Genomic DNA, 17,914 nt, shown 5'->3' with positions numbered 1-17,914 from the left:
TCTCCCTGCCCTAGAGAGTTTGAGCATAAAGTACATGACAGCCTATAATGAATGCTGTAAAAACAGTTTCTAAACCTGGAAGGCTGCACAAAATCAGCCGTTGGGCAGGAGTTTTTAACCTGAATCCCTGGGTAGGCTTCAGGCAGACTCTGAACACACTGAAATTATAAATAAAGCTTATTTTAGGGGGGCATCTGTATCTATCCATAACTGCTTCTATTCGTATGTTTAAACCAGAGTGTCCAAGAAAGGAATAACCCAAAATAAAGTTTAGGGTGACTGCCCTAGTCTGACTTCCACTTCTGACTCTAGGATTGAAATTCCTGCACCAACATCTTTGTGTGCCAAAGGTCAGTGAAACTTCCAATGAGCATGCATTGACAAGAAGAGAGGATTCTTTGGATGCCTGGGACGTAGATGTGGGCCATCCCTACCTCAGCATCACTACTTTTGGCTTCAGATTTTTTTCTTTTTTCTTTTTTTGGCCATGCCACACCATGGCTTGCAGGGTCTTAGTTCCCTAACCAGGGATCAAACCCAGGCCCCCCGCATTGGAAACTTGGAGTCCTAACCACTGAACTGCCAGGGAATTCCCTTGGCTTCAGATCTAATCTGTAGTAAGTGAAACAAAGTGACATTTTGTGGGTACAAATTCAAAACCCTTTAGCCTTCTTTGATACCTGCTCCTGATGTCTACCCAAGCTCCTGGAAGCAGGTGAGAGTAGACTCTAATCTTCTGAAATATGGCAGAAGAAGAAGGCCTCAGGTCTCCAGAACCCTCTGGGGCTTTCCTACTCACCAGCCCCTGACTCCCGCAGTCAGCCTGGAATTGTCTTGGAGGCTGCATGATTGGAGACAGTGTCATGCCTGTTTGTCTTCCACCTAGAACACTCTGTGCTATACCATGCCAGGCAGCTGCAGCCTCCAATAGGACACCAGTGGGCCCCGGGGTGATGCCTGCAGACAGCTGGCACTCAGCAAGGTTTTCCACAGACTGGGACCTGAAGGAGGCCTCCAGCCCAGCTCAAATGAGGGGAGGAGAACTTTTCAGGTAGCATATCCTGTCACTGGAGACCAAGAACATACGAACAGGCAGGAGAAATAAATAGTCTCCTTATCCCCACTCTCCCTTCCAGTTTTTCTCTCTTTTCTGCTCCTCCATTCTTACTCTCTTTCCGTATTCTCTCTCCACTTCTTTGATTGCTCTTCCCCTCCCCTTCTGTGTGACATCTCAGTTGGCTCAGTGTCACTATTCAAAATTTTAGTTACATAACATGGCTTATGAAAGCAAAATAACCCTGCCGCCTGCCATGCCAGGCTGGGTGAAACCCAGATGAAAAAAAAAAAAAACCTGGTGCTCGGCGCTTCTGAGTTTTCTTGGATTCTTCGCAAGGAGGGTCAGCAGAAAAGGGCTTGCGTGCTCTGAGGGCACCAGACATCTGAGTCTCTCTTGAGATGAACTCAGTCAGGTCTTGGAGCTTTCCAGAAGGCAGAGGCAGAACAGGTCAGAGACAAGGGAAGGTGGGGCTGCAGTGAGCGGTGGCAAAGACAGACTCAATGATTAAATAAACGTGTGAACTAGGACAGGAACCTTCCATCCTTTCCATACTCTGTCACCACCTCTGGAATTCTAAGTTGGCCTCTCTGCTGAAAACTTTGCACAATACACACTAGTTTACTAGCCCCTAGATGTAGTTCTTGGTTTCTCAATAGATGGGAAGACAAAGGGCAAGTCCATATCAATAGTTTCAAGCTCCCAGAAGTGACTTAAGTTAACCTCGTCCCCTGGGAGATGTCCCTGGCTCCCAGATCTTGATTATTCAGGCAGAAATATTAATGCAAGCCCCCCCCCAGGGGTCTCTCCTGGGAATGCTGTGGTAAGAACGTAGTTTTTTTGCGGTTTCTGGGTTTGTATTCATTCTGCTGAGGACTCGCCTTTTTTTCCTAAGTATATGGATCAGGAGAAGGGCTGATCCATAATGTCATTTTTTAGGATTAGAGAAAGTTTAGCCCAGGCTAAAGGGGAATCAATCACACTGTGTATATATCTTCTCCAAACATTTTAATCCAGGTGAAGTGTGGATTACAATGACCATCAAGGGCATCTTTGACAGGAAGGCGATATCTCACAGAGGAGCATGCAGGTTTGGGCTTGTAGTGGAGCTAATATGAATGGAGAGGTTGCACCTGGCTTTGGAAGGCCTATAGGAGTCCAGTCTGGGAATTTACTTTATATGCACACACACTTGGGGGCATTTTTGGTCCCTGGAAACATTGCCTCTATTTTCTTGCCTGCTCCGTGTTCCCTGTATAGCTCCCAGAGGACCTTCCTGCGGTTTGGGATGGAGAAAGGGAAAGACATATCCAAATTATTCCTCGCTCCCAATTAAGTGCAGGCATTGAACTGGAAATCCTTAATTCCACTCTCCGACAGACAAGAGAGAATCATTAAAAACAGGAATCAAAGAAATGAAACCAGAAACTGTAAATAAAAGACTTTCTCCCCAGGATAATACTTTAATCTTTACTATTGTCTTAGGGCCAAAGCTGCTCACCGTGATACATTTAAAGATTGGCCTAAGCTCAAGAGGTGGAGCTTTTCCTTCCTCTAAGCGTGGACTGAATTTCGTGACTCAGTTCCAGCATATACAGCACGGCAAAAGTGATGGGAGGGGCTTCCCTGGTGGCGCAGTGGTTGAGAGTCCGCCTGCAGATGCAGGGGACGCGGGTTCGTGCTCCGGTCCGGGAGGATCCCACATGCTGCTGGGCCCATGAGCCATGGCCGCTGGGCCTGCACGGCTGGAGCCTGTGCTCCGCAACGAGAGAGGCCACAACAGTGGGAGGCCCGCGTACCGCAAAAAAAAAAAAAAAAAAGTGATGGGATATCACTTCTAAGATTAGGTTATAAAAAGACTGTATCTTCCATCTCTCTCTCTCTTGCTTTCATTTTCTTTCTTGCTTCACTCACTCTGAAGAAAGATGTGTCACGAGTGGCACTGTGGAGAGGCCTGTGTGGCAAGGAACTGTAGCCTCCTACCCAGTCATGTGACTGAGCTTGGGAACAGATCCTGTAGTGCAGTCACATCTTCATAAACTGCAGCTCTGACAGTTTGACTCAACCTCCAAAGAAACTCTGAGGCAGAACCACCCAGCTACATCACTCCCAGATTCCTGACCCCAGGAAACCGTATCAGATAATAAATATTTGCTGTTTTCAGCTGCTATATTTTTGGAGTAATTTGTTATGCAATGATGGGTAACACACTTCAATGCTTTCAAATTATATATAGCCCTCAGGGATGGAGAGTACTGGGCTAATTTCCCTGGGAAAGATTGTCATCCAGCTTTAAGATTCCTGTACATGAAGCAGGAGTCTTCAAACAGAGAGAAACTGTTCTCTCTAACCTAGAAGAAATGAGTTTTAAATAGGTTAAATGTTCCTGTCATTACTCATACTAAAATGTTGCCTCATATTTTTTACCCCCAAAGAAACGCTGTGTCAAGGTGTGACTTGTTCATTTCTTTCAGACTTCTCCAACATCCCTGACTTTCTGAATTTAGCTGTGAACCTTGATCACAAATAAATAACTGTAAATTGAAAGCAGTCATCCTCCAAGAAAGCAAATTTAACCCTTAACTGCTTCATTTCACGGTAGAACATGGTTCACTGCATGGAATTCTAAATCCAGAAGGAATTTCAGGGATGTCCATAGCTTATCTCAGGCTGATTCTATTAGGATGGTGTCAATTTCTGTACAAATGAATCATTTAATGCCAGATAGTCTAGGTATCAATGTGCTCCCAACTGTTCCCTCCTTAGGGAAGGGAGGAACCTGCAAGGCTCAGCTGTTTCCAGGATAGAGCAGTTGGGGTGAACATCCTTGAAGGCCCTGCATTTGGGACCAGGGAGAGGAGACTATTTCTGGACCAGGTAATTTGGGACGAACTGCAGGAGTAAGGAAGCTCATACACAAATCATAAACATCTAAGATTCATGCTTGTGATAAACTGCCCTCCCACCCCCATCCTCCACCCTCTATTCACTTCTTTTAGCCACTGACACTGATAATGACCTTTCCAGTTAATTCGACAAACATTTACCAAAGGCTTACATGGCTACAGTGCCTTAAGTAGGTTAGGCCATAATGTATTTATGTAAAGATGTCAAAATAGGGTGGCAGTTTCTGGTTCCTAAGCCCATCTAGGAATGAGTCTGGAGGTAGGTTATTTGGGGAGGAGAAACCCAGTACATTCATTTCATGATCCTCTCTTGTAAAGAAAGCCCTGGGGAAGTGGATTCTCCTACTATACTGTCTCTCTTAACATATCACAAATTCCTTGCCAGAGACCAGACAACTCACTTCTCTGCCCCTCCCCCAATCCTCTTTCCTCCCTTCTACCAGTATGATACTGTACTTCATTATACAGCATTATTTGAGTAGTTATCAAAACAGCTCAAAAAATCATTTGAGGATAAGCTAGTATACATAGCAATATGTCCTGAAGTCTCATACTGTTTCATGATGCCAATGACACTCTTTTAGCTGTAAGAGGGAGGGGCATGAAGAAGAGGAAGAATTTCTATTCAGTTGACACCCTCATTCCTATGTTTGCACCAAAACACCAAAAAGTAGTGCCTATTTGGTCCACATTATATCTATTAAATTTTGGAGGTATCTTGAATGCCTCTTCCATTTAACGTCAGTAGAGCAGAATAATAGTCACAAAGGAGGAGTTATTCTGAATCTTTCTTGAAAGGCAAGTGCAGAAAGGCTGTCATGCAGAGTTTAGATTTGACGAGTGTGCACCCACTGGAGTTAAGCCTATAGATCTGCTGACTATGCCATAAGGTGGAGGAGTAGAGGAAGCTGAGACAGTCACAACCTCAAGACAATGCAAGTAACTTAATCTGAAATCCATGAGAAAGAGGACAACTTGCTGAGGTCCAAGGCCCTGCAAAAGAAAGTCATCAAATAACAATAGGAACTGCATAGACACTTCCTCTGTAACATGGGACTAGGACACCATCCCCTTTATATCAGAGGGGCTCCAGGCAGTGAATCATAGATAAACAGTTAGTTGACAGTGCCCCAAAACTTCTTATCCATTAAGCACAGGAGAGGGTAGAATTAGAAAGGGTTGGTGGTAGAACCATGCTTTGAGAATGATTATAGCATCTATGTCCTGCCCCCCCACTCCTAGTGACAGCTTTTCAGACCAGTGAATCTGCTTGAATATGTACTGCTTCTGGAAGAGATATTCTTAAGTTCCTGTCTCCTTTATAAGGTGCTATAGCTTTTGCAGAAGGTTCATGTAAGGTACCTAGATTGTGTTCTAATGTGTACATATATGCATATGTCCCAATATGGTATGTGTCTATATTTTATATATGTGCATATATCTGCATATTATAAAATCAGGTTGACCTTTTTTTTTAATGAGTAGGTGGTGATTGAGCTAAAGCCTATAAAATGATAGGGCTCTAATCAAGTCAAATTGGTTACAGTAGCAATCTACCTGAAGCCTTTGGAATGACACGGTAACTTGCCACTACTCATAAAGCAACATGAGGCTCTTGGCAGCCTGACTCCAGCCAGAATCAACCACGCCAGCAGTCATTAAAAATTCAGTAAAACAGAACTTCACCTTAGTGCCATGACCAGAGTTAAAACACAGCCAAACCACCAAGACCTCATGGGTTTAACACCACCCAATAGAATTGTGGGCTTAAAGCTTGCAAAACTGGTACTTAAAAATAATTCATGAAACAAGCCCTGCAGGCACCATGACAGGTCGGGATACAGCCCTGAGAAAGAAAAACAGGATCCCTGCCTTTATGAAGTTTACAATCAAAAAGTCTAGTGAGTGAAGGGCTTTCTTTGCGATAGCAAGTTACTTTTCAAACTTTGTACTTTTATTGGTGTAAGGGCCAAGGAGTAGCTGGAATTACCTAAATGCAGGCTTTGGTGAGATATTTGGAGCCCCAGCACCAAGTATTTGTTTAGGAAGTTCTTTTATCCACTAGGGTAAAATTCTACCCAGCAGCGCAGATCTGGCTTGTTAAATGATCCCAGTAATAACCATCCAAGGAACTCCTTGGAATCCTTTATTAGCTCCTTGATGTTCTTCTTCTAGCTTGTGTTGTCATTTAGCTCTTATCCAATAACTGGCAGGATGGAATTAAGGGAACTCGTGTTCAAAATGGAGAAACTCCTTTTGTGAATACTGGCCTGTCTCTTTAAGGCTGAAGGCTTGGCCGTCATTCTGTTTAATCTATCACTGATAAAGTTATCACGTAACCTAGTGTCTGCTAAATGAGCTATAAAGAACACCTTAGAAATACAAGGGGATTGCACTGTGACCTGTAGGTCAAAGCTAACTCTATGTAAGAGGTTGGAGAAGGAAATATACTAGTTGTTTCCACCTAAATCCTGATCACATTGAGAATTCCTTTCTACGTAATCTGTCAGAGAATTGCTTACAATGAGCACACAAGCAAAGTGCTCAGGTTATTTCCTTAATGTAGTGCTTGCGCTGTGCAGAATACCCCCTCACCAAGAACTGTGCTGGTGACCCAGGGAAGGGAAGCCAACTTCGGCTGGAGAGAGGGAAATAGAGCTTCAGTTGAAATAAATAATTTATCAGCAAAACCTGGAAAACACCGAGAGCAAGAGGGCACTCTTAAATCATGCCAAAACATGGTGCAAACTGGGACCACTCCCAGCAAACCAACAGGTAAGATCATCCTACTTTGAAAATGGGATATAACTTAGAAAAAAAAAATGCAGATATCTAGGATCACCTAAGACTAGAGCAATAAGCACTTGCCCAAAGAAAACTCATCTCTATAATAAATTTGCTGTAACAGGCACCAGCTACCTCCAAACTGATAGAGGACACTACTTTTTAAAAAGATAATTACGATTGCCCACAATACCTGGTACCTTACAAGGACAAAGGATGAATAAGTGCTTTTGCTAGAGGTATGTGCACAGCACCGGAGAGCAGGAGGGAGCTCCTACCCAGCCTGATGTGGAAATGAAACTAGGGTAGGAAGAAGCCAGGACGAGGTGGAAGAATTTCCAGGTAAAGGGACAGGGAGCAAAGGCACTGAGGTGTCAACATAGTGCTTTTGAGGGTATCACAAGCAGCTCACTGGTCTGGTGCAAGGAAAAGCGTATCCAAGGCATGTCTGGGGCTGGCTTGCCCTCAGCACAGGTAACCTCAAAAGGCTTTAACCAGGGCTTTCCTGGTGGCACAGTGGTTGAGAGTCTGCCTGCCGATGCAGGGGACACGGGTTCGTGCCCCGGAGTGGCTGGGCCCGTGAGCCATGGCCGCTGAGCCTGCGCTCCGCAACGGGAGAGGCCACGGCAGTGAGAGGCCTGCGTACCGCAAAAAAAAAAAAAAAAAAAAAAAAAGGCTTTAACCAGCATAGCAACGTGGTCAATATTTGCTATTTAGATGAATCACTGGCAGCTGGGCACAGGATGAAATGGAGACCAGTAGGGATAGTGAGACCAGTTGAAAGCACACTAAACACTTCAGGTTGCTATAAAATTAAGGCAGAGGGGTATTCAAAACAATGTGATAGCATGATAGGTCAAAGGCAAGCTCTGGAGCACAGGCAGGGGACGGCTGGTGTTTGTACCCTACTGCAAAATTCTAAGGCTAGGATATGCCTTAACCCACATATCCAAATTCCCAAAGCATGGGAAAGATCTGGTTGGCAACAAGACTCAGGAAAGATTTTTTTTTTTATTCCAAGAACAGGTAAACCTGAACTTACTTTGCCTCTTTTAAAAAACTCCCTTTTTGGTAGTAAAAGGGAATGAAGAGGCACATAGCGATTTAAAAGAATAACAAAGAATCAAGTCAGAAGAGGTCTTATAAATGTTAGGTTGATTTATAAGAGCTGCTCTGGGCAGTTAACACAGTTTGTTTACAATGAGTAGTTATCTAACTCTGAACATACTGTATGTACATGGCAATTAGAAGTTGTCATGGTAAGAAAAAACCATAGCCTGCCTGCTGCAGCCAACACAGAAACAGCCAGAAACAGTAGGGGAGACGTAGGGACAAAGGTGGGGTTTGTTTTTATTATAAAAGAAAAAAAAAAAAAAACTCCTCAGGAATCTAAACAAAGGAAGGGAATATTTCACACTCAGAGAATAGACACCAGGACACAAAATTACAAGTATTTTGACTCCAGACCTGTCCTCATCTCCTCCAACGGCAGACATGGGAAGGAGACAGCTGAAGCAAACAAGCAATTCTGTAAAACAAAGGCTTAGAAACCCTACAAATACGATTAAAATCTAAACTTGTTTTGCTTTAAAAAAAATTTTTTTTTAATATATCAAAAGGCCTGCTTTAGTGACATGCTAGTCCCACCAGAAAATAACCCCCAACCCCCCTTGTCAGTAACATGCTCAAGTTGACCAGCCAACTCATATTTCCAAACCCCTGTGTGTACAAGTACGTGTGTGTCTTTTGAACCAAAGCCCCAGGGCTCAGGTGACTGCTGCTGCTCCCGCGGGCTGACACAGCCAACCCGTGCCAGCCTCCCCAGAAGGGTGAGCAGGGCAGAGAAGCCCTGAAGTGGTAGTGAGGGGATGAGAGCCCAGTAGCCAACTTGTCAAGCACCCCCCTCCCCCCCGCAAAAGGAGACCAGACTACTCAACTCAAATTTGGCTCCCCGTGACCAGAATGGTTTTTACTTGCTAAGGAGAAAACACACATTTATCTGCACACCCGTATATATAATTTTTTTGTTTTTACATTTAAATATAAAAATACTACTCTGCTTTGTGTTATAAATGGAGGACCAAACAACATGGAACTCTTTCTTTTAAGGTAGGGCTATCCATCCATTTATGCTGAGCTTGTCAGGGCATTCAGCCCCAGGCAAGGGAAGCACCACACTAGGAGATCTAGGGCATTTTCCTACCTGATTTCCCACCACTCCTTCTCCCCTAATTCTCACTTTTAATAGAAAGTTGGTTCTAACCTTATAAGTAATGGAATTTCTCACCAAGAAAGGGAAATCCTAACCTTACCACAGAATCAAGCCCCCTGCCCCCCACTCAGCTACCATGCAGAGAAAGTCCTCCCCCTCCCTTCACAAATACTATGCTCTCTGTCCGGATAGCTATGCCTATTGGACAAACACACCTGATTAAATGGAAGCAGTGGTTATGTTTCCCCAACCCCACCCCGACTAACGCACTAGAAAGCTTCAGTGATAGGAAAAAAAATGGTGGGGGGGTAGGTGGGTGTGAAGAGATTAAGAACTTGACCCCTCTATCCTGGCCAAAGAAAGCAAGAGTGAGGAATAAAAAAAGACGTTGACATCCTGCCCTTTGAGTTAACAGCTATTATAACAGGTGAGAGGGGCGAGAGTGGCAGCAGGATGTAGGATTAGGAGGGGTTTTGACGGCTGCAAGTCTAGTCCACTTAGTTTTTGTACTGGAAGGGCTCGTCGCCAGTTTCGTTGAGAAGACACGTGCGGATGAGGGCTTCTGTCACCGCAAAGGGGTCACAGTTGGCAGAGGGGCGACGGTCTTCAAAGTAACCCTTCTTCTCCTGGCCGACAGTCCGGGGAATGCGGATGCTAGCGCCACGGTTGGCCACACCGGCAGAGAAGTCGTTGATGTTGGAGGTTTCGTGGAATCCAGTTAGGCGCCGGGCGTTGTCCAGGCCCCCCTTGGGATCGTAGGCTCGGATGTGGTACTGGTGTCGCTTGCTTAGTTTCTCGATGGCCTCCTCAATGTACCTGGAGGAGACAGTTAAGATGAGCGTCCAACCTACCACCAGGAAACCCGCCCTTCAAGGGCAGAGGAGCAGGTGTGGATCCAAGAATGGAGTGACTCATCTACCAAGACTGTTGTCCAGGGTCTACTTCACCAAAACACGGCCCCAGGAGAACAAATTCTCCACAAGGGCAGCACTTTGCCTTGTAAGCTGTGTCTCTTAGTGCTCGGAAGAGTGCTAGACATGCAGTAGATGGCATTTGTTGAATGAAAAGATCCCAATCAAGGACTTTCTCCCACCCAGGCATTGAATTCATTCATAAGCCTGTACGGTTACTAATTTAGTTCTTACTAAAGACTTTCAAATGCATTCATCTGTGTCAACTTTCCCCTATCACCATCCTTGAATCCTACTCCTAGAGTATTTTTGGGGTACTTTTCAAATAGAAACAAAATGACAGGATCAGAAGACAATTTTTGAAGCCAAGGGCCAAGGTACGAACTGAGAAGGCGGCTGACTCATTCCCGATACATCAAACCCTTGGCAAGCATTCTTGCAAAGAGAGTGAAACAGCCCCAGCAGGAGGCGGCACTCACTTCAGACCATTCTCCTCTCGCATGGCCTTGGTGCTGAAGTTGGTGTGGCAGCCGGCACCATTCCAGTTCCCAGGAATGGGCTTAGGATCAAAGGTGGCAATCACTCCGAAGTCTTCACACACACGATGCAAGATGAAGCGGGCCACCCAGAGATGATCTCCCATGTCGATTCCTTCACAGGGCCCTATCTGGAATTCCCACTAGAGAGAACGAGAAGACTGGCCTTTAAAACCCACTGCTCACCCCAACCCGGAAGCTCTGACACGTGCACCCTTCTCACCCCTACTCCAAGCCACCTTGAGGACTTTGGGTTAAGGAGCGGGGCCCCATAGCAGCCCTTGCTAGCAAAAGTCTCCACTCGCCTCTAGGTGGGGAAGGTGACGGACTTGAGCCATTTACCTGGGCAGGCATGACCTCGGCATTTGTGCCCCCGATCTTGATGCCGGCATACAAGCAGGCCCGGTAGTGAGCCTCCACGATATCCCTGCCATAGGCTTTGTCTGCTCCCACACCACAGTAGTAGGGACCTGCAGAGGCGTCAAGATGGAAGGTCAAGAGGCAGGACATCAAGAAAATTCCTATCTATGTGAGATGCACGGCCCAAAGTCAGAAGTCAGAAAGCTCTCAACACTTGCTCTCTGGAATCACCATCCCTGCCTTCACCTGGAGGTGCAGGAGTGGAGTGCAGGGGGCCCTCCTGGCCACATTCTCAGTAGGGCCAAAGGTTTTCCCGCAATGTTAATGTCTCAACATCCACGTCCGGATTTGGGTAGCACAAGGGCTCTCTCTCTTTACGGTATTATTTCAGCCAAACTCAGGGATACTCCCTTAGCTTTTTGATCCACAAGGATTCAATCCCATCTCTGGAGAGAGAGACTTTCCTTGCTAATTAAGCACTTGGGAAGGAGCAAGATTCACCCCTCACCAAGGGGACTTACCTTGGGGCCCAGGGAAGCCGTTGGAAGGCCAGCCAAAGGGATGCCCATCTGTGCCCATGAGAGTATATTCCTGCTCCATTCCAAACCAGGGGCGCTGGTTGCTCACCATGTCCATTATCCGTTTACAGGTGTGCCTTAAATTGGTCTCTAGGAAAAAGAAAGAGTCAACACACTATTAGAGACATATGGACAAATGTACTGAATCCCTGCATTGATGGGAAATACTCCTTGGACTCCAGGTACTTGAGATGTTGATTATAAGCTGAATTGACCCAGTGTTAACCTTTCTGTGCCCCCGTCGGTCGGTGTAAAAGGGGACGATAAGAGAAGCTATGATTATATATCTGCAGGGAGACTCTCAAAAGGCTTTATTTATAACTAAACTGGGTTACAACAGAGTCACATGGGAGTGGATCCAGAACAGAGCAAGTTTTCACCTTATCTGCAAGCTGGCTCCTTCCCAAATACCAAATGTCAGGCACGTAAACCCTCTATTCACAAAAGAACTGCTTCTAGCTGTCAGACTTATTCCTAGTTTCTCAAGCATTTAGAGCCAAATCTACAATTTTTATTGAGAGAATCATTTGCCTATTAAGAGCTTTACATTCCAGGTGAGCAGATAAAGTGCTAAGTTCTATAGTACTGGTTAGTACAAAAAAATAAAAATAAAATAAAATGTGACGAGCTCAACTGGGAACAATTTCTAACCCAGACCGGAACTTTATAGACTCATTATGGCTGTTTCACTATGTCCCAGGAACCATTTTAAGATCTCTACGTTACATCAAAGAAAACCCCCAACTTCGTTTTCCTAACAGCCCTGAGGTGGGTATTACAAGTCTCCATTTTCACAAATGAGAAAATGAGGCTCAGAGATGGTAGGTAGCCTGCCCAGGGTACAGCACAAGCAGCAAGGTCAGGAAACCCTGCTTGTCGACTTCAGAGCTCAGGCCCTTTACCACAATTTGATAATGCCTCTCAAAACAAAGACAAGTAAGGTCCAGAGTCACTAAGTGACTTGCCAAAAAGTCTCACTGGCTGAGTGTAGCAAGAGACTTCATGGACGTGAGACTCCAGCTGAGCTTAAAAAGGTGAATGGTGGAGAACTGGGAGCAATGGGTATGCCAGACAAAAACCAAAGGTGCAGTTACAGCAAACCTCAAGGCAAACATATGTTATCAGTGAACCAAGATGCTCTCATTTTAGTCAGTGGACAGAGAAAGAAGACAAGCTCTCTGGAATGAAAAGGCAACCAATAACATACAATTCTTCTCAATCATTTGCACATATTAACTCAATTAATCCTCTAAACAACTTTATGAGACGGATTTCATTATTTTCCCCATTTTAAAATCGGGGAAGTGAAAAGTATAGGAGAAAAGTAACTTGCCCAAGTTCATACCAAGTAAGTGGCAGATCTAGAACTCAAACCCAACATTCTAACTTCAGAATCCATGTTCTTAAAATCTACAGGCAGGAGGACTGTGACATGCGGCACTCCCCCAGCAGATTTAGAAGAATCCAATGTCGTTTTATGGAACCAACAATGGGAGGATGGACCATACAACCTCTCTGAACAAGGAAGTTCAGGATGGAGAGGTCCATGTCCAATCCTTCAGACTTCTAAGACAGTTCTGAGGTAAGCTCGTCTTTCCAATACCGATTTTGGAATATCCTCTCCCGCCCACCTTTACAATTCATGGACTGGGGTGGGGTATCCATACCTATCCTATACACACCTGCAGGCTTTCGGTTGTACTTGAAGACTTCACAGAACACCAGCTTGTTGGGGTCCTTGCGGAAAGGGTCCCGAAACATGGCAGCAGGGACGAGATACATGTCACTGTTGGAGCCTTCGGATTGAAAAGTACTAGAGCCATCAAAATTCCACTCCGGCAACTCTGGGGTAAAAAAGAGAGGGGAAAATTATAGTTAAAATGCACAGGAACTTTTCAGATCTTCAAAAGATCTGTACTCTCTTGTCCAGAAAGCCAGTGAGGCATGCATGACTGCCACTATTAACACACAAACCCTGATGTTTGCAGGTAGCCCTACAGTCCTTCCTATCTGAGTTCCAAGTAAGACCACTGCATCACTTTCCTAAAAGAAGTAACAGTCACAAGAACAACCTAAGAATGACGTTTCCTCTGTAAATAAGTCTACTGGACACCAAGGAGACAAACTGGATATCACCAGTCAGTCAGTCAGTCCTCATTTAAAGTATTGAAATAGGAGAAATAAAGATTCTCTGAGAGCCAACTGTGTTGCTTCTTTCTCTAATTCCTCCCCCCGCTGTGTGACGGACTGTCCTAGTTCAAGTGGTGTCCTTATTTTAACAGATGAGGAAACAGACACTAGCCGGATGACTTATTCAATGGTGCTCCCATGTCACGTATCCACACTATGTTTTAAAGGCCAGTTCCTTCATCACTCCAGGTGACTATGAGTTCTCCCAAGGCAGAGACCAGACTCTCATCTTGTATTCCCAGGGCCTATCCAACACCTGCCACATAGCAGGTGCACAGTATATGCTTTATATTATAGTCATTCATTCATTTGCTCAAATGTGAACATTATCAGAAGAGTAACCTAACCTAAAAGCAGGTAAAAGATGATGGACCACGGTCCCTTTCCAGAAGGAGAGTGGCTATGGTTTGTTCTAGACCAAAAGAATGAAGTTGTCACAACTCATATAATAGCTCCTGTAGGATAAGCAATCAGCCAGTTTAAGAATTTCCAGAAGTGGCATCAACTAAAAACTAATGATGGCTGGTCCTAGAGACCACTTTAGGGTGTTTGTTTTGCATGTAGAACCTCAGTGACACATGAGTCTGAAACAGCATTCAAAGAGTTTGTAAAGTAGATGGCACAGTCAGGTTACAGCGGTGGTTTTCAAACTGGGTTCCTGGCGGTACCTTAGGGCCAATTAAGTAGGACTGCCCAAGTAAACAAAGTTTCCAACCCCTCTTGCCCCCAGACTTTGTCTCTTTTCCTTCAATATACTGGCTTACACGCAAGATTTCATTTAAATGAAGGGGTCCATTGCTGTTATGCTCGGAGGCAGTGTAGGAGCTTAATGTTGGTTGAATGAAGTCTGAAAAGTCCCGCCTTCGAAAAGCATCACAAACAGAGGCCAAATCTAGTGGCTTGGTCTCAGGCTGCCGCCCACCCTCACGCTGCTCCCAGCCAGCTCAGTCTCTCACCTTCTATACACTTGGGCTCACAGTCCAGGGTCCGGGTCTTGCAGCGCAGTCCTTCTCCAGTACCATCAATCCAGATATACATAGCTTGGACTTTCTCACCCTGAGGCAGGGACATGTACACCTGCTTGATGCCTTTGTTCAAGTGGGAGCTCGCCGAGGTGGCCATGGTGGAAGGTGTTCTGGAGAGAGACAAAATAAAATAAGAACACCAACTCCAAACAGATCCTCTGACGCAATAAGGACAACTAAATCGAGAAGCAGCGGGAGTGGTGGCCCCTCCCTATCTAACTTGCTTTCAGGGAGATTAAACTTTTATACTAGACAAAAGTCTCCTTATAAGCTTCCTCAAGCCAGAATCTAAACTTGTGAGCACTAAGCTCTACTTTTTGCAGTTTATCAGAGGTAGAGGAATTGTTTCATTTTTCACACTAAGATACTAGAGGGAGAAAAAAACCCCAAAACACAATGAATATACAAAAGTTCTGAAACAGAAAGTCTGCCGAACAGACATCGTCTCCAAGTAAAATCCAGCCACAGAAAGGCTTGGCTGCTATGATCTCTGGGTTAAGTCTTCCCTTTTCCTTACACCCCAGAGGATATCTCAGTAAAGAGTGCTTTTGAAGATTCCTCCACCCTTCCAAAAAATAAACACCCCCCCCCCATTTAGTTGGTAGGATGAAACAAGGGGGCTAGCTAGAAGATTTAAGAGACTGGTGGCTTCCTAGAAGAACAGCAGTTATTACAATTACCAAGATGTAAAAATAGCCAATCCGAGTTGGATTCTAAGATACACGATGGCATAATTTGCATCAGTCTGAGGCAAAGTTCTCACTTCAGACAGGAGATTTAAGTTTGACCAGATTCCACCAGAGAGCTTTTCAAGTAATTAAGAAATTCCCACTTCTAAATCAAAAAGCTCTGGGGTTTCAAAAGCTGAGGCATGCTAAAAACTGCGAGGCTCCACCGCAAAACCCCTGAAAGAAGAGACACTGAAGCCACAAAACCAAACCTCAACATTAAGAGGAAACGTTCCACCCCTCCCTCTGCTGTCGACAGCCCAGGGTGGCTGGAAAGGGAACACACTGTTCTCCTCCAATGACTTGGGTAACTTTCTGAAGTACAGTGGCAAAGTTTCTATGGGCAACCGTCCATGTTTGCCCAGCTGAAAACATAACTGCTTCTCCCTCCAACAGCCTCACCCTTCTCCCCCCACCCCCACCCCGAAAGCGGAGAAGCTGTCTGTCAAGCAGTGTTAGCAGACAACCACTACCTTTGCCTACTCCTGTAGAAGACTTGGTCAGTCAAATCCCACCCCCGACGCCCATCCTGCCTTTAAAAGCCAGAGGGAGCAATCCCTGACCCTTTCAGCTCCCACTAAAAGCTATAACCCGGTCTCTGGCTTTCGTCCCCAACCTGTTACACCTCCAATTTCAAACCACTCTGTCTCCCTTTAAGCCTCGGATCCTGCTCTTTTTGGTGACGAGTTGCAATGCCAACAGCCTAGTCTACTATATCAACTGGTGCCGCCGAGGTGCCAAGATTACGTGGTGGGTGCTGGGAGGGATGGGATTCTGCAGTTTTTAGCTGTTTCTGCAGCTGCAGTGGGAGCCGGGGTCCTCATCCCTGCTCCTCACTCACCCCAGCCACATAAGGTCAACGGTATCGATGCCCTCCTTAGCCTTTCTCCTTTCCGAGTGGCGTTCGCGCCTCTCGTGGGTCTCCGGCTCTCGCTGGTCCAGGCACCGGAGGTTTCTGGGCGAGGGAGACGGAGAGGGAGAGGGAGTTGGAGAGCGGTAGGGATCGGACCGGGACGAGCTGGAATGCGAAGGCTGGTAGGTCAACGTCTCGATCTTGACTCGCAGTTTCTCTCTGGCGTTCACTGAGTAGGCGACGAAGCCGAAGCAGTTGGAGGGGGACCCCGAGGACCGAGACTCCAGGTCGTCACCTTCGTTCATGGTCTTCTTCACGGATTTGCGGTCAGGGGAGGATCCCCGCTTCCCGCCCCCGGGGTGGTTGGGATAATCCACTTTGAGAGCAGCCCTTTCCCACAGAAAGGTCCCGAAAGTCGGCGCCCCGCCCCTTGGGCCCCCGTCTGGATCTCAGGGCCTAGCCGAGGGGGGCCATCCCTCTCCAAGAACAGGGCTAGGAGGGGCGGGGGATGGGGACATCCGCCAGAGGGACAGCGTGCCGCTGCTGCCCCTGTCCGGCCGGCCAGTCCTCTCCACCCGCCGCGCCCGCCGGCCATGCCGCATCCCGGGCTCCCCATTGTTCAGTCACAGGGGTAGGCCCCCGGGAGCCCGCGGCGGGAGCGGGCCGCAACACAGACGCTCACTGCCCCTCGCCTCCGCGCAGGCGGCTAACCGCGACGACCGCCCCAGGGCCCGCCTCCGCGGAGGAAGAGAGCGAGGCTCCAGCAGGGGACCACTCCATCCACCACGCACACCACATGGCCGAGCCGGGGGCGCCGGGCCCGGGCAGTGCCTCCACAGCTCGCCCTGCCGAGCGACATCCAGGGGCGGCGCTTGGGGCTGCATGCAGCTGAAGGAAGATCAAAACAACTCCCCGCCCTTCTCGAAGCCCTGGCGACTCGCGCGCCCCGCCATCGCCGACCCAGACCCTCCGGGAGGCACGGGCGGCGGAAGCAAGCGGGAGGGCCCGCAGGCCGGGGCGCAGAGTAGAGGCTGGAGGTGGGAAGGGGCCGAACCGAGCTCAGCCGATCGGTCAGAGCGCGGCGGCTCGCGACACTTCCGAGCCCCCCGGGCCGGCCAGGCGCTTACCTGGGCGGCGAGCAGGCGGCAGGGTGGGCAGGCCGCGAGAGCGAGGTGCGGAGAGGAGAGGCGAGGAGGCCGGAAGAACTGCTTACACAGCCGGCTCTTCTCCCATTCTCGGCTCTGCAAGGCCGTCTGCGGCCCCGCACGCTTTATCTGCAGCCGGGGCCGCCCCCGGCGTCCTGATTGGCTCCCAGAGGCCCGGAGCCCGGGCGGATCAGCTGATGCGCGTCCCGGCAACTCGGCCATTGGGCGAGCCGCCGAGCGGGCGCCGCCGGGGTGGGGGCGAGCCGGCCCGGGAAAGAAAGAAAGGGAAAGGGCGGTGGGGGAAGGGGGTGTGGGGGAGGGGAGCGAGGAAGGGCGGGGCGGCGGCGGCGGCGGCGGCGGAGGGCCCAGTGCCTGCCGGGAAGGACCCCGCCGGCCCGGGCTGCCGCGCAGCGACGCGGCGCCCCCGCCCGCCCGGCCTGGGGCCGGCCCCGCAGCCAAGTATTGCATTCAGGTCGGATATTTTGCGGGAGAGTTCTCTCTTTCACTAGGTCACACTGCACGCCCCAGAGCTCCCAGAGGAAATTCTGACCCACGGGCACCCACTTTTGCCTTTTGTTGTTAGAGAACCCCCGGCCCCCTTTCCCGGCCCTCGGGTCAAGTTTGTGAGGGAG

General features: G+C 47.7%; 1 protein-coding gene across 3 annotated transcripts; it reads right to left on the bottom strand.

Moving 5' to 3' along the window:
• Positions 1 to 7,882: 7,882 nt before the first annotated feature.
• On the bottom strand, positions 7,883 to 17,406 carry GLUL (glutamate-ammonia ligase). 3 transcript variants are annotated; one of them, XM_027083087.1, is made up of 8 exons: positions 17,265 to 17,390; positions 16,126 to 16,239; positions 14,488 to 14,666; positions 13,024 to 13,185; positions 11,285 to 11,431; positions 10,746 to 10,873; positions 10,347 to 10,546; positions 7,883 to 9,772 (listed from the first exon to the last, which is right to left on the bottom strand). In XM_027083087.1, the coding sequence occupies exons 2-8, from the start codon at positions 16,134 to 16,136 to the stop codon at positions 9,454 to 9,456; spliced, it is 1,146 nt and encodes a 381-aa protein (XP_026938888.1). In that variant the 5' UTR covers positions 16,137 to 16,239; positions 17,265 to 17,390; the 3' UTR covers positions 7,883 to 9,453. The 3 variants fall into 3 exon arrangements, with proteins under 3 accessions (XP_026938888.1, XP_026938889.1, XP_026938887.1); XM_027083088.1 differs by lacking the exon at positions 16,126 to 16,239 and having other exon boundaries at positions 17,265 to 17,406; XM_027083086.1 differs by lacking the exon at positions 17,265 to 17,390 and having other exon boundaries at positions 16,126 to 17,236.
• Between the last annotated feature and the right edge of the window lie 508 nt (positions 17,407 to 17,914).

This window comes from Aethalodelphis obliquidens, unplaced genomic scaffold (genome assembly GCF_003676395.1).
Source record: "Aethalodelphis obliquidens isolate GAN/ISIS:26980383/991018 unplaced genomic scaffold, ASM367639v1 scaffold48, whole genome shotgun sequence".
Taxonomy (NCBI): Eukaryota; Metazoa; Chordata; class Mammalia; order Artiodactyla; family Delphinidae; genus Aethalodelphis; species Aethalodelphis obliquidens.
Note: the sequence above shows the minus strand (reverse complement) of the source record. Positions and strands in the feature narration are given on the sequence as shown.